At 41.8% G+C, this 17,088-nt stretch overlaps 1 protein-coding gene across 2 annotated transcripts in view; it reads right to left on the bottom strand.

The window, feature by feature from the left end:
• Positions 1-15,413, bottom strand: part of RAB2A (RAB2A, member RAS oncogene family) — a 41,465-nt gene extending 26,052 nt beyond the window's left edge. Inside the window, exons 1-4 of one of the 2 annotated variants that reach the window (XM_069854150.1) lie at positions 15,287-15,413; positions 15,092-15,204; positions 5,259-5,330; positions 1,870-1,937 (exon numbers count right to left, since the gene is read on the bottom strand). In XM_069854150.1, coding sequence (XP_069710251.1) covers positions 1,870-1,937; positions 5,259-5,330; positions 15,092-15,137 — 186 coding nt within the window. In that variant the 5' untranslated portion in view covers positions 15,138-15,204; positions 15,287-15,413. The other variant, XM_069854149.1, reaches the window with a different exon arrangement.
• Between the last annotated feature and the right edge of the window lie 1,675 nt (positions 15,414-17,088).

Raw genomic sequence — 17,088 nt, 5'->3', positions numbered from 1 at the left:
CCACACTGAACATCTTTCACAGAATATGGGGTTTTGTTGTTGTTGGTTTTTTTGGCATGGGTGTTGTTTTGGTTTGGTTGGTTTTTTGGGTGTGTGGCTTTTTTTTTTTTTTGGTATCAGATTAGTTTTACCAAGCTACCAGTTCACAAAACCAAATGCTGGACTACAATTTCTAATGGGCATCCGTGCATTCCTTGAGCGAATCTTCCAGTTCTGTCTCATTTGAAAGGAATTCAGTTTGCATACTCCCACATGAAAAACAGGGTGCAGTTGCCAGAGTTAACTTCTGTAACACACTCCTGATCCAAACTAAGATGCTAACAGAAAAGCCGTATGTTCTTGAGTTTTGATACAAGAGCATCTGCAAATGGATCTCGCCAGCATACAATAGGGTTAGCTTCAGCTGCCCCCATAAGTTATGATATACTCCTCCAGTGAGGTATGCTGCAGGTTCCATATATTCACATTAAGCTATGCCTTTCCTTGGAGCTGTAGCAGTGTGCTAAAGACAACACAAACCACACAAATAACATGGTCAGAAAAATCTGAATTAGTGCTTGATGCTCTTAAGGAAACAAGTCCTTGATGTTAACCAGGAAAACAGAAAAAATTTGTTTTGACATTTCTTATGTCTCTGCTCAAGATAGTTCCTGTTCAGTGATGGATTAAAAGCATGTATTCAAGGCTAGCACTGAATTGGAGAAGTGCTGGCTCTGTGACACAGTAAGTACAAACTGAAAACAAAAGCTTCACATTTCCTTAACCAAAGGTGTAAAATGAACTTCCTTTCATCAAACAGAAATTGTTACAGCTTCATAAATACAGAGACAGCACCAATAACAGCTCTCAGTTTTTGCTAAAAGAAAAAGAGATTAATTATAGAATCGCAGTGGTTTGAGTTGGAGGGGACCTTAAAGACCTAGTTCCAACCCCCCTGCTGTGGGCAGGAACACTTCCCACTAGATCAGGATGCTCAAGGCCCCATCCAACCTGGCCTTGAACACTTCCAGGGATGGGGCATGCCTGGGCAACCCCTTCCAGCACCTCACCACTTTCATTGTGAAGAATTTCCTCTAATATCTAGGGAATATCCTCCTAATGTCTAAATGGTCAATGAGGATACACAATACAGACATGGTAATCTCGGTCATTAGGCACATATTTGTGTACCTTAACACTATGAAGTAAAATCTCTCTTGACAATTATCTCATCGTATTTCTTTATCTTGCTATTCATTCAACACCTTTGCACCCAAGATCAGAACTGAGACAGTGGAATTTAGGTATCCTTACAAGTCAAGACTGGATTAGAATAGAAATATCCTGCTTTGAAAGTCAGATTGTATACAGGTAAATATACTGGCCACAGTTAGAACTTAAGTCATTCACTACATATTGCATTTGTGAAACCGAGAACCATAGTTTTTCTTCTATATTGGAAATGAAAACATTTTCTCTGGAGAAGTCTTGGTTAAAGCTAGCAGACATCACAACTTCCCATCAAGATGTTATATTAACCAGATCTTGCACAAACACACACAGAAAGACTATTTAGAGAAATGGAACTTTTTAATAATATAGAAAACTTTCACAAAAAAGTGAGCAGCACGAATTCTAGTCTTACAAATCTGACAAAGTGTTACTTGAGGAAGCAAAGTTACAGTGCAAACAGCAGAAGTGTACACTGTTCTAAGAATACATCACAACAAATGAAGAAATTTAAGCAAATCTTAAGTCTTCCTAGGAACCAAAGAAAGCAAGACAAAGTATATAATCCCACATAGGTGCTGATGATAGAGTGCTTAAACAGAACAAAGGGAAAGCTAGTGAAGCCACGTGTTTAAATAATTTCTATGGTTTATTACTTACCGTATCCCATATCTGAAGCTTTATCTGTTTTCCATCAATAGTTATCATTCGAGCCCCAAATTCTACACCTGAATAGATTTCACAAAAGACATTATTAGCATATAGCAGAAAGAGGAATTTCAAGTACTATGAAAACAAGAATGTAATTCCTACAACATTATTCCTACAAGAATAAAACTCCTACATTATATTTGTAGGAAATAATCTTTTCACAATCTGTTTAATTTTCCAGCTGCTTGAAAAAGCTGGACAGTTTTCCAGAAATAAGAAAACTGTTACTTTCTAAGTGCTTTAAAACTGCATTAATTAAAACAAGTGTCAGAGGTATTTCCTGCAAGTTTTTCCAAACAACTTAGTAGCTCTAGATCAGAAAGTAAAAAACCACATCCATTTGAATGCAAACAGGAAATGAATAGTCACAGTTATTTTAAAACTTGACCAATGATAGATTGCTGAAGCCAGTTTAGCAGAAATTAAACTTATAATTCTTTATCAATAAAATATTCTATTAAGTGGGCATAAAAATGTCACCATCAACAAGTAAATGTTATTACCATGTTAATTAAAACTCATCTCCCTTCACAAAAAAAAAAATCTTTCCAAAATTCTATCTGGTTAAAAATTAAATTTAACAAACAAGGGAAAAAAATAATGTGTTTCAAGTAAACAAAAAGAATTTATTCAATGGAAGAAGTCAGCTTTTTATGCCATCTTTTAAAGCAACTTTAAGATCATTAACAGTAAATTAAGCATAAATTGAGGTTATTACTGCAGTAGTTAAAACCTGACAAATTCCTAGAGATAAGGGACATTTAAAGGCTACCACATTTCCATTAATCTATGATTCATAGATCCATTATTTCAGAAAAAAATAATGGATCTGGTAACTTAAGTTTTGTCTAAAATAAGTCACTGTCTAGATTTGGACTGATTTTTTCCAGTGAAGCAGCCCTGATTTGAAGCATTCTAAACATCTGTTCAAAAGCTTGTTTGGAACAGTTTGGAGGGTAGTGTTCCTGCAGAATGGTTTCTCCCAGTCCCTTTCCCAAACAGTCACTCTCCCCCACACAGGATATCAGAGCCAAATGAAAGCTGTGGTCCAAAGAACATTGTGCTCTCTTTAGCATCCAAATAACTTAGAGAAACTGTATGCAAACAAGTTGAAAGAATAGAGGAGGAAGGGCAGAAAGAAGGAAGCAGGTGAATGACAATGCTCTGAAGTTGATTGCATATCCAGAGGAAGGTCCTTGGACTACTATAAACTCGACACTGCAGGTACTACTTGTATTCAACTGCAGATATAGAGCTGCCGACTTAAATCCAGCCACCCCCTTAAATGCTTAGTTTCCACACACAACCCCACAGAAAAAGAGGCTGTTTATCTCTATCAAAGCTGTTCAGGTTTGCAGTAAAGGCATATCCTAAGGGCAATAGGTAAACCAAACAGAATGTTTTGGTGGTTTTAGTCACCCACATCTACCTACAAATGTTGGTTGCAGGAGTTCTGGTTGGGGTGCTGTGTGTGCGTGTTTGGTTTTAGTTTCTGTTTGGTTTGGTTTTTCGGGGAGGCCTGGGGTTTGGGTTTTATAGGGGTTTCTTCATTTCTTTTTTCCTCAACTGCATGATGCAGCTTCTCCCTCACTCTCTAATTTCTTTAATAATAGTTACTTCAATTCCCAAATGAAAAACAGAGCTAGCTGTTGCACTGTAAGTTCTTTTGGAGCACACTATTACAATTATGCACAATTCTGAATGTAGCTCAAAGAGGAAAAATACCTGCTTCTATGTATATTATCTTCTTCTTCTTCCCCGCCCCCCCCCCCTTCCCCCAGTCTTGTTTTCACTAGAGGTAAAGCTTTCCTCTGAATTGCTTAAATTTTAGAGATAACATTTTAGGCTAGCTATACTAAAATTTGGGGTCAAATTTTGCACAAATCTAGATGAAATTACTTTGTTCCAGATGTTCCATTTCAACATCAGCAGTTTGCATTAGGTAAAATCAACCCATCTCATCTTGCTGTGCATGGGCATTCCTTTGACTTTGAACTCATTTTCTTTATTTAGCTTCGTCTTTCTAAATCTGTTTGGGTACCTGGGAGAAGCATTCTCCTGGCCAAAATGCACACGTATGCCCTACCACTTAAGTGAAAGAAGTCTGCTTCCAGCCTATGCCTTCTTCCCCTTTCCAAGCAGCTTCCCATGCTCTGTTCCTATAGCCCTCATTATGTTGTTATCTAGGTTCACCTCCCCGTCCCACTAGCTTCAGTTTCTGCTCCTAGATTTCAGCTAGATATATGCCAGGCAAAGAACTCGCAGTACAATCACCCTGCGGAGATGAAGCTGTTTCCCACAGCTGATCAGTTTTCTGATGTGACAGGGCTGCCAAAGGCCTAAGTGATATATAAGGCATCATGTATTTGGCAGGCCTAAAGAAGAAAAGATGACAATAACTCATGCCTCCTTAAAGAACTCAGGCTCTTTATTCAGCCAGCTGCCAAGACCTCTGAAATACCTGAAAACTGATGTTAGCCTAAGGATTTGAGTTACACTAGACAGACACACACAAGGTGTGGGAGGACTGTCCAGAGAAAATGGGAAGCCATAACCAAACCACTTGATATATTCTGTTACATGAAGAATATTTGTTTATATTTTAAGTGTCTATTTCAGTACTCCCAAACGTAGGAAGCCTACCTATTCCAGGGCACAAACTAAAAATAGAGACTAGGGATACATTTTATGCAAGACTCATCATAATTAGAGCTGATAAGTTCCTCAAAATAACATCAAGTTCAAAGGTTCTGCAATCTTATCAGAGGCTAGCATCTGTTATGCATAACACTGAAACTGATTTGAAGATGAAGTTGTCTAAAGAAGAATTTATTCCCACCCTATTGGTCACATTTTGTGTGGAAAGATAAACAGTGAATACTTTCACACTTCAATCCTTCTCTATTCAGAAGTTATACTCCCCAAATAGCACAATTGCTCACTCATTTTTAAGGTTGTTCAGTTTATTTGTAACTTGTCTTCAAGGTTCCATGGATAGGCTAATATTCTATTCCCTTGTGAAAATTCTGCTATTTTCATCATGACTGACGCATTTCAAGCTTGGGCAACTCTGCTTCCACACCCATTTTTTAGCTTTTCTGAAGAGATGGTTGGGATACGATAGCTATGAATTTTCAAAAATTGCTTCAGATCATACCTTCCCAATAAGAAGAAAGACCTCCACTTGGCTTTATTAACTAATAAATATTAATCAGTTAAGGATTTAAGTTACCTTAATACAACACAAATCCTACATTACTGCAGGACAACAAACTCAAATGCATAAGGAGGTACCCTAGCTGCTTATCCATTAGTGCTGTGAAGGACAAGAGACCTACCAATAGTGAGATCGTGGACCGGTTGAAACCGCTTGTCTGTGAACTGTAACAATAAGCATGATTTCCCAACACCTAAAAGAAAAAAAAGAAAGAAGTTTTAAGCAAACTTTAAAAATCTGTTAAGAAACATTAGAAATTATTCAAGTGACTGGTATATATTGTTTAAATTCACTACTAGAACTTGAGATACTAGATTTAACATATTCTGAAGCATATGCAACTTTTTTATAACATAACAGCTTTCACAGTTCCAGAAACATTCAAGTCAAATCAGTCATTCTCAAAAATTGAACAAAACCTAATCCTTCTTTGGAAGAAGTAGTTCTGCCTTTAAAATTATGCAGAAATTTTTTTCCTAACAGGCCTTCAGAGTATAATACCACATCCTCTCTCTAAAGTTAGTCTGCTCCTCACAACTCTACACCAGCTTCCCCTGCAGTACTTTCAGTTTTCTGCAAAGCTACCTACGTCCTCAATAGCACCTCACTCCCATCTCTTAATTTATCAGTTGAGGTACTGGCAGTACATATATGGCTCCTTGTAACCACTGTGTGCTACTGCTCACTGGTTTCCAATAGGCCAAAAAAGCAGTCCAAGCAGAACTAGGAACAATGGAGTTCACGCTACAGCCAGCCAGCCAACATTGTCCCCATCAGGTATCCTGATTTCAAATCCAAATGGATGAACTATTTCACACTACAAGGACACAGGTCGGTGTAAGGGCAATTTATTCTGTTTGTAAAAACACAGAAAAGCAAAAGTTAATGCAGTCAACAGGAACACTACAACTAAATTGTAACACTTTATGGTTATTTTTTCCTTCTTTTACTTGGAGGAGTCATTCTTCTCATTCTGCTCATAAAAATTCTCTATTTTCAGCCTTTTAAAGCTTGGTCTTAAAAATTGTAGACATCTGGCCTACATACATTTAAATTCTAAACTATATCACATAACATACAGTACTGCAGCATCCCAGTTTCTGCTGTACTTTGCTTTATCTGATCAGCAAGATAAGGTTTTTTTAGCCACGTACTAGCGATCAGCAACAGCTGACCAGAAGTAACATATCTGGTAATGAATAACAGCAAATAACGAGAAAAGGGATAAGGAAAAAAGAAATTCCACTGCAAGACAAGAGAAATGCATACCGGAAGTTTGCATATAGTGACACTGGTCTTTCTACTACTAAATTCAGCATTCTCTAAGTTTTTTAGTATGATTCCATGAGGAAACAAAGCCTATCCAATCGTAATCACCGCCTGTCTCTCATTTTGGCTCTTAAAAGCTATGACTAGTAGCTGGTTTTAATAAAATCTCACTGAAATAGCAGCCTTGCATTTCTTATCATTTTGTCACAAAACAAGTTGTGACAAATGATGACACTGAGATTAATATCTCAAGCGAGGCAGGAATTCCAAAAGCCTAAGCCAGTTGTTGGTGCTGCTGTCCCTACTCTCTTCCCTACAGAATGTTTGCGCCCCTTTCTCCATCCTGCTTCAGAACTCATCCGACTTAGCCATTTCAGTTGTCCACTGAGTTAGCACGCTAACCTGACAAGAAAAATGACAAAGCAAACAGAAATGGCTTAATACACAGTCAGACAAGCATGACAGTTAGTTCAAATGAGAGAATGCAGCAGCCAGCAGATCAACAGCTTAAGAGTGGCACAGAACTACAGCCCAAGGCAAAGTTTGTAGCATCGGCCTTAACAGATCTCTCTTCCATAGCTCTCTGGTTTATGATAACAAGCTGTCAAAATAAAAACAGATTGGAAGTAGGTATAGATTTTGTCCAACAAAATTAGTGGACATGAGAGAAGTGGATGAGGAATGGGGACAGTGCTGGACATTGGAAAGAAAAACAGGCAGACACACACGCAGAGTACTGGACAGAGATGACGAATCTCTAAGGAACCTTAAAATAGTAATAAATCTTCTACTCACAGAAGACTGTCTACGTATACAGATAACTTTTATACCGCCAATGAAATACAGCTGCCCTGTCACACAAGATAATCGCCATCCCATTTACAAAAATTTTACCTACGAATCACACCAGAAATAGAACACAATTACTTTCACCATTAGCCTTACAAAGAGACTTCAGTATAATTAAATAAGCCAGAACCTCAAAACTATCCAATATCCCTCCACAAATCTTACAAACATGAGAAATACACTTTGAAGTCTAATCTAAGTGACACTTGATTAGCTGTCCCAGCACTAGCTCTTAAGTAGCAGTCTGGTGGTACTTCTTGTAAAGCTAGTGACCAGCCTGTTGGTTCAAGAAAACACGCACACTAGCATCAACACAGCAAAAATGACAGACAAGCACAGTCCCTTTGATGGCAAAAGATGACTGCACCACTGTTTACTTCTTTGTAGCAGGCCTTCTAGCATCACACTGATGGGTTCACACACAGAAGAAATAACTAGCTTCTGTTTAATGTCAAGCCTGTAACTTCAGAACCTTCCAGCAAAACACAACTGGAATTCCTTAAGTTTTGTACTGTTGATGACTGAAAAAGAAGTTCGAAAAGTTGCAAATGAAGATGTAGTGCTTAGCTATAGTGTTAAAGTTTAGGTTACAATCCATTTTAGACAGTACGTAGAAATATTTTATTGCCTACGTTCAATCGTAATACTTTGTTTTAAGATATTGCAAGTTTGTAATAGGGATATTCTTCCCAGAATAGCTTCTGGCCCATTCCTTCTACAGCCTGAGCTATCACAGACGCTGCCAGGAACCTGTATCAGGAACAGGAGGTGTAGATGAACTCTCATGTAGTTTACAACCTTGTGACGTAAACAGATTCTGTGAAGATCAATTCATGGTTGCATGGCAGCTAGTTCCATAGCATACAAAAGGTTTAAAGTAACGATGCTGGATAACTCCAGGAGCAAACTGTCTGTTAACCATATATCTTGTTCACTTTGCTCTGTCAATCTTATACCTGAAATGAGGCAGACTTCTTATGATAGTCAATTGTAGAACACAAAAGAGATAATTTCATTTATTAACTCATTCTCCATTTTACTGCCACAATTACTTTAATATAGCTTCATATAAAACACCCCCAGAGAGAAAAAAAATCAACAACAATTTTGTATCTTAAAATAAGAAATGGGCAGATCTTGGATACCCTTCATCAACACAGTAAACAAAAGCTCTTGCTTAGGAACAAATTAAAACAACAGATTATATCCACAGAGGAGAGGGGCATGCTTCATTGCAAGTGCCTGTTCTAGGATCCCCTCATCTTAGTAACCAAACAGTAACGGGAAGCAGAACTTGTGCTACAATAGCTTTACCTTCTGGCTCTGCATTCCAAACTTATCAGCCCAAGTTGGTTCTCCGAATTCCTCTGCTTCCCTGAACAACTTCCTCTTTATCTGAGTGCTGCTCTGCAGTCAGTTTCCCTAGGCAAAGGTTTGCCAGAGATATGCTATTGTCCACCTTGGTCTAGCCACACTCCAACACCTCCCTTCCTTATATCAACACTAATGCTCATTTCAGTGTTCAGCCAGCAGGAACAGCTAAGTGGTGAAGCTGACCTCTCCCTTCTGACTCACAAGCTTATGCAGTAAGCTAAAGCAAGAAATGGATCCAGCATAACACTATAGAACAGTGGTATACACATGACACTAAGGCTACAATATATACAGCAAAAAGAAAGGTTGTTCTTTTCAGAAGCAGGCTGCAGATCTATTAAAGATCTATTAAAAAGCAGCTCTGGACCCACAGCACAGGTGATGATATAGCTGAGCCAGTTAAATGACTTTTGCTAAGAAAGCTGACTTGCTTCCTTCTCCTGTTCCAGCTTCTGTGACTCCCTGTGAACAGGGCAAGGAAAGTTCAGTTGTCAGTTGCGAAACCAAAGGTGCACTACTGTCAACAGGAGGAGAACTTCCCAGGCTTTTCTTACCACTAGATGAAAAACACCTATTGTCAGGTTAGAGCCAAAAGAAAAGGATCCACAACAATTTAAACCAATCTAACCAACCGCTGCAGTCCTGTTTCCTTCCACTGATGTTTGTTTGCCTTCGAAAGCTCGCCTGGCTCAAAACAACCTGCCTCAAAAAAAGCAGGGAGAGGAGGGCAAGAATTTTCTTACTTGTTCTCATAAGCACCACTGTAGCCAAAGGCAACAAAGGAAAAAACTGCAACAGTAGTCATCCCAAACTAGGTATCAAAAATGAATCCCGAAGACAAATACCTTCAGTTAATCTGCTAGCTGCCTCCGATGGGTACACTCACTCCTTCCCAAACAGTTCCATCACCTTCCTCAGAATGGCTCTGAGACTTTTCTGATCAAACCTACAATTTGTTTCCTTTTATTTTTCAAATCATCTTTGTGAGCTGAACTGGCTCTCCAAAGGAGAAAACTCTCATGCTGACAGCTAAGAAGCAGAAGTTCACAGCTGAGACAAGGAGTGGAACTAGGTCCACATATAGATTAACATGAGATTAACTCAGCCATGTTACAGAACTGTACTTTTCTCATTGTTGCTTCACAAGACAGGATGATCAATACATTCACCACACACAGAGATGAAGACCTACTCCCCCTGTGGCATCTTGCTCTCACCAATTCTCCTAGGTCCAGTTTCCTTCCTTGTAAGCACTCCAGACCTTGGAATGCACTTCCCCAGGCCAATGCAGCAGATGCAGCCACCATGTGAAAACTTAACCCAAAGCAGGCTGACTCCTCTCATGGCAGACTACTGAAGTCACCACAGAGTAAGGGGAGCAAGACCTTCTCCTTTCATGTGTAATCAACTATGTCACCTAGAATGCCCATGAAACTAAAGCCTCACTACCAACTGAGCTGAAACAAGCTTACTTCTCCTACCTTCCTTTAGGAAACAAAACTTAAATCTTTAAATAGGCTAAGGATAGTCTCAAACAACAGACAAGTCTCAAAATAACACGGATTTTAAAACCAACTCAGATTTAAAACAGGTAATTAAATAGTACAATTGTCACAAGATATATACCTTTAGCCTGGCTTAATGAGCTACTTCTAGTTCTTTCCAGTACTCTCTACAGCTTCCAGATGTTTCATAAGCACTTTTCTTATCACAGGCTGCAGCTCATTACCCCTCTCCTTTTCCAACCATAGCATCTTCACGCAATTCAGCAAAATGTAATATCACCCTTTCGCAGGTCTAAGTATACTAAGATATCAATCTAAAGCAAAGATTTTTCTTAACTTCTTCTTAGCCAGTTGGCTGTTAGTCACAACTCTGTCATCAAATGGGTATTTTGTATTCAAATTAATAGGAAGGACAAACTACAAAATTCCAAAATGCCAGTTACAGAGCAAAGTGGCTTCACATACAGCATGGACAAGAAGGGAAGAAAAATAATCTCCGAAATCCTTCACAAAGACTACATAAGTTTGTGGAAAGCAGTAAAAATGGCTTTTTAGCTCTTTTTAAAAGATGATTCAGCTTCAATACTTAAATAAATAATCACTGCTGTAAATTATTTACAACAGCATATCCAAAGCCAGTGATATAAGTTTGCCTTTATACATAAAAATTAGTGCAGACCTACAAACTGAAAGGAGTTGTTCATCTCTATCACATTTAATTTAGTATGACACAACCCAGTTGCTAACTCTGTTGGTTTAAAACTAAATAAGTAAAAATTATTTCCAAACAAAATTAAACAGTGCGAGCCTGTAGAAAACCTTTTTGTGTCCTGAAGACTTAGAAAACTGCCAGTCAGTCACATCAAAATGGTTTTAGTCACGGTTGGGGTGGGTGGGTGGTTTTTTTTTAAAATTTTAATTAAAGGTTAGAATTGGTACAATGGCACACAGTAACAGCCTCACAAACCCATTTTTATGGTCACCTACTTATAGTTTGTTACTTCTAGTGAACTCCCTCTAGGAGGCTAAGAAGATGTACAATGCCCAACATCTGTTCCTTTAGGGATCAAAGTGTCATCAAAAGGATCTCAAAGACAGACATAAGTAGTACAGAGCAGTACTTTGATTTTCAGTACAAACAGGTTCTCAAAACACCATAATGTGTTGACACCAGCTCTAGGGGCATGAAAACCTGTTTAGTTAAGAATTACTGTTACATACTGGTAGAAAATAAGGGCAAGAGGCTCTCTGGTCGTGCACATTGCAAGCTAGTAACAGCTGTTATTCTAGAACAAAGTGCACTGACGCTAGAAATATTTCACAAGGAGGACAAAAAAATAAAGCCAATTCAATTGCATAATTTCAACATTTGAAAATCTCCTCAACATGCGAGATAGCTGACTAGACAGCTTACTTTACTCTAGAAAGTAAGGAGAACTAGATGACCAAGCAATTAAACTTTCTCTCATCATCTTCCCTTAATAAGAATAACTTTGAGATATCACTGGTTTATAACCAGCAACTATCTGCTGAAATTGAAAAGCCAGTGAAGGTTCATTATGCAAAAGCTTTAAGCACTGCTGAAATAACACATTCAAAAAAAGTGTAAAACAGCTGCTCACTGAAGATGCAGTCACAGACCACACTGATCAGAGAGACATTTAGATGGGATACAACAGACAAGTTATGTTGGTGGCAAGAAATCTGACCACTGCAAACTTGGTATTTAAGCTATACTAAAATATAGTAGCATTATTTTGTGGAATCTAGTAAACATACTCTATTACAAGAAAAGCCCATTTAATGCATATTAAATATTCTGGGGGAAAAAATACCAGTTCTAGTCTTCACCGAAATCTCATGTATCATTCACAGTTTGTCCCCTTTGGTATGCTGCTGGTAACAAAAACATCTAAGCAGAAAAGACTTCACCATCATTCAAAAAAAACTCTTAAGAAAAAAAGATGCCAGACTTTCAGACACCAGCTACAAAACCAGGCAATACTTGGGTGCTAAGAGTGTTAACCCTGGCTCAGATTGAAGTTCACTCCAACTAGTGACCAAAAGCAGACATGCAGGGAAGAGAGGATGAACACACCAACTCCTACCAGCAACCAAAATGAAACAGGTATTATCAGCCTCCAAGGCAAATGTCTTAGAGCCCTAAGCTGAATGCAGCATCTATGCTTGTAAATGCATATGCAAACTCCTATAATGTTTTGGAAATATCCAGGTGAAAAGATTTTTCCTGGCTGACTCTCACAGCAGTCAGTATTCCATAATACCTGTATTTTCCCCTTAAACACACCAACTCCATAAATTCCACACCTAATGTGCTACTGATACAATGCAAAAACCATGCAGAATTATGACAATGTTGTTTGAGTACCTAAAAGACAGCCATGCCGTTTCAGGTCTCTCCCATAACAGAAAACTAACTAGATCTTAAAACAGTTTCGACTACACACAAAAAGCTTTTTTTAATAAAAATATACATAAATGTAACAAGCAGAATAGAATCAATCCTATGTTCATAAAGCTACCATACCTGAAGTATGAGCAAAAGTCACTGAATGTCAATGACCAATGAATCAAACAATGCAAGAGGACAAGAGCTGTTGAGCTCTTGCACAGCCAGTTTTTGTGACTGTCATTCTAAGAGACTGAGATCATATTGAATTCCTGTGTTTCAGTAGATGAAGGCATGTGGAACCACATTTCAGAGACGACACATGCAGGTGTCTCGTATAACTGCAGGGTTTTTTTCATTGGTTTGTTTATGGCTTGCATATGGCTTTATTTTGTAGATCTGAAAAGGAAGGGGAGCTAAATGTTAACATCTGTCCTCAGCTGATGATGTCTTACTTTTCTCCTACAGTTTGTTTACAATTAATTGCTGAGTCACCAGGCAGTCAATCCATTTCCAAAGTCTCTAAATCAAGTCCAGAGGTAGATTTCTTGATTGCTATGAAAATTACACGGCCTGCAAGGCCACTGGCATATCTTCACTGGCTGGAATGCTGTAGCAGACAACCACTGGAACTGAACAGTCCTTATCTACTCTTCATTTCTATCAGCAGAGCTCTGAGTTCAGCTGCCTTCATCTGAGGAACAATAGTAACACCTAAACAATCACAGTCATCTTAGCAACAAACAACCATGCGCAACGTAAACTGGCTCTATACTAGCTATATTAGAATATTTAAAAGGCTCATAGGAGATCTAAATAAAAGCAAAACCAACTTACTATTACTTGCATATTTTATTTACTTAAAACATTAGTTTTAATTAGCTTCCTGTAGCATCTCTGAATAAAACCCATGGGAATTAAAAAAAAATCCAAAACTCCCAAAACCAAGCGTGTGAGCTGTTTTCCTCTCTGTGTTTCCCTTCTTTGCCTTGGTCTTGCCATATCTAGCTCTCAAGCAGTTGAAACAACATCAGAAGTGACACACATCCATTCTGTATTTCACATTTCAAGCAACTGAAATGCAAAAGTGTGACACAGACCATTGCACTGAAGATATTTCATTGTAAAAATTTAACCAGTATACAATCAACGTACCAAACCAATTGTTTGCTGTGATCTCTACCACTTTAATGAGTACACTCTTCAGATATGCACCAGAATTGGCCACCTGCTCTGAAACACTATCATTCTGAATTCTGCAATACCATTTTGCATCACCTTGAGCGAGACAAATCTCTTCTTCCCCTGCTTCTGCTCAGATAGTTTCCTGTTCTCTGGTTTAACGAGCTGTCAACTCACCTAAATACTCAAGAAAAGCAGAAATTTTTGCTTATCATCCAAAGCCTAATGCTTCCAACATGGTCACTGTAGCTATAATATATTTCTTAAGATTCATTTTTACTATAGCTGCTACTCCAGTAATCTAAAAAAGCTTCTGAAGTTTAAATGTAGGTTTAAAAAAAAAGATAAAATTACATAGTAGTTGCATCCAGTGTGTTTAAAAACCTCACGTGTAATGCAACGCAATGCATAATTATACAGAGACAGAAATTAAATTATAGAATAGCAACAGACAATTTGATTCATACGCATGAGGTACAATTATGCAGGTATCCCTAGAATAGCACGCAAAATGACAGCTATGTCATCAAACTCATTAAGAAAGGCATTATTCAGGTATGAGGAAAACAAGAAAGATGCACAATACACAGGCACAATAGTTAACTATGTTAGCTACCCTGTCCTGGCAACAGCTTGATCGAAGTACGACACTTATATCCACACTATGCTGAGGAAAGAGACTACATTGGCAAAGGGGCTTCAAACAGCAATTCCTATCAGCATATCATTATTTCTGCAGCATCCATAAGCATTATTAACTGTTACAGAGCAGTCAGCGACAAATAGAATGGAGCAAGTTTTTAAGAAGTGGCAAGCAAATGGGTGAGGAAGGAAAAAGACCACGGAAGCAAGGTGAAGCGTCTGGGAAAACAGTAGTCAAAGAAACCGAATAATCAGTCCTCGTAAATTAGAAGGGAAGAGGCAGGGTTTTTTATTACAGCACGTCTCAGCACTTTTAAGAATTTGCTACGGCACCTCCAGCCGGGCTGGAAAGGGCATCCTTGCGGCCGGATCCGAAAATACTTCACTCCAATCAGGCCTCGCTGCCGCGGGGATGCAAACAAGGGGCGACCACTAGCCGGCACAAGTTCTGCAGGGACAGCGCCTTCTCCCGCCCGCCTGTCCCGCTCGGATGCCGCAGCCCGGGGCGTGACACAGCCCGTCAGGCCCGGCGGCGGCTGCCAGGCCCGTAGGCCGAGGCGTCAGGGGGAGGCCCCGGGCGGGGCCCAAGCGCAGAGGCGGGGTGGTAGCGGTGGTGGTGGGGGCGCAGCCACCACGTCAACGCCGCCAGCACTGCGGAAATGGGAGCGGGGGAGCCGGGCCCCGCTCCGCCCGGCCTCGCCTCCCCGCCCCCGCCCGCCTTACCTGTGTCCCCGATGATGATGTACTTGAAGAGATACGCGTAGGCCATGGCCGCCCGGCTGCTCCGGCTCTCGCTCCTCGCCTGGCGCGCTCCGCCCCCGCTGTCAGGGCTCGCGCTGCGGGGACACGGGGGGGGCAAACGGTTAACGGCCGCCGCGCGCGCCGCTCGCTCCCCTCTCCTCCTCCTCCTCCTCCTACCTCCGCCCCTAGCGCCGCCGGGGTTCGCTCAGTGGCTGCTGCTGCTGCCCTCCCGCCGCTCCCCGAGGCGCCGGGGAAGGGAGTACGCGGCGGCGGCGAGAACAATAACAGGCACCGAGCGGCCCCGGACCCCTCCGGCAACGTCACGTCAGCCGCCCGCCCGCCCCCTCCCTCCTCCGCGCCGCCCCGCCCCCGACCCGGAAGTGCTGAGGCAGCCGCTGCCCCGCCGCGCGCGCCGCCGCCTCGCGCCGCCGTGGGGGCGCGGCCGCGTCACGTGACGCACAGAGCGGGCGCGGTCACGTCGAGCAGCCCTCCTCTCCGAGCCCAGGGGGCGTGGCTACCCCGTCCCCAGCCCCGGGCTGCAGGGGGCGCGGCTGCTACGCGCGTTCCGCCCCCATAGGGGCGTGGCTTAACCTCTCCTCCCTCCCCTCCGTGGGAGGGGGCGTGGCCTAAGCGTCAGAGGGGGTGACCAGGACTCCTGTCTCACCGTGGGCGTAGTCCCAGGGGCAGGGGGCGTGGCTTAATCGATGAGGGGCGTGGCTTGAGCCGCCAAGGGGCGTGGCTTCGGCGGGGGGGTCGCAGACCGGGTTATCGGTTACCGGGCTGGTTTCCCCCTTCCTGCGTTTTCAGCCGCTGGTTTGGCTTCGCCTTGGCGCGAGGGATAACGGACAGAGCCCTGCGTGCTGCGGGGACCCCCGCGGGGCCCCCCGAGGCGGCTCCGCGGGGAAGAGCGGGGACGGAAATCGCCTTGCGGGGAGAAGCTGGGAAAAGGCGAATTCAGAAGGAGAGCGGAGGCAGCCTGGCCTGTGCTGGGCCCTGCTGAGCTGCTGGTTTGCTCCAGGAGGGGGGATTCGGCAGAAAAACGATGCTGCTGCTTCAAGCGTGTTTAGATTTGGCTTAGATAAAGGAAAAGAGGCTGAGAGAACTGGGGTTGTTCAGCCTAGAGAAGAGGAGGCTCGGGGGAAGCTTTATGGCAGCCTTCCTGTACTTAAAGTGCGCTCCAGGGAAGCTGGGGAGGGGCTCTGTATCGGGGAGTGCCCGGGTAGGACGAGGGGGTAACAGTTTTAAGCTGCAAGAGGGGAGATTTGTATTAGATATTGTAAAGACTTTTTTTTTTTCCTGTGGGGGTGGTCTCACCACTGGAACAGGCTGCCCAGAAATGTCCTGGATGCTCTTTCCCTGGAAGCGTGCAAGGCCAGCTTGGGTGAGACTGAGCAACCCGATCCAGTGGGAGGTGTCCCTGCCATGTGGGAACTGGATGATCTCTAAGGTCCCTTCCAACTCAAACGATTCTATGATTCTCTGTGTGGTGTTTCTGGCTGAAAAGTTCCAGGGACAAAAAGTTGGGTCTAAGGCTGCTAAGCCAGCTCTGAACTAGAGAAGCCTTTAAAGACAATCACGAGCAAGCAGTTCTGAACAAGATTATTTTCATCACTTACCAAACCTGAATTATGGCTTGGAGAAGGTTTTTTTGCGTTTCTGTCTCTGTCTTTCCTTGTTGAACTGGAGGCAATGAGCCAGGAAGGTAGCGTAAGTTCACAGCTACTGTTTAGGACTTTCTACTTAGAGTTCACAGGGTACTGGTGAGTTGGAAGAAGCTTCAAGGTCTTCCTTAGTCTAAGCTGCTTCACAAAGTGTTGCGTGTACCCAGACCTTTGTCCTTGGAGCAGTCAAAGGTAGCTTGGCTCACGGATTGGTTCCACACTGAGGCTACATCAGATACCTGGCAATGGTAAAGTGGTAGGACTCTCCAGTCATGTGCTAAGGCTGATGATGCTTTGAGGTCCCCCTTAGCTCATCTG

The sequence above is a fragment of the Phaenicophaeus curvirostris genome, chromosome 3 (genome assembly GCF_032191515.1).
Source record: "Phaenicophaeus curvirostris isolate KB17595 chromosome 3, BPBGC_Pcur_1.0, whole genome shotgun sequence".
NCBI lineage: Eukaryota > Metazoa > Chordata > Aves > Cuculiformes > Cuculidae > Phaenicophaeus > Phaenicophaeus curvirostris.
The sequence above is the reverse complement of the archived record's forward strand: the minus strand, read 5'-3'. Positions and strand labels throughout refer to the sequence as shown.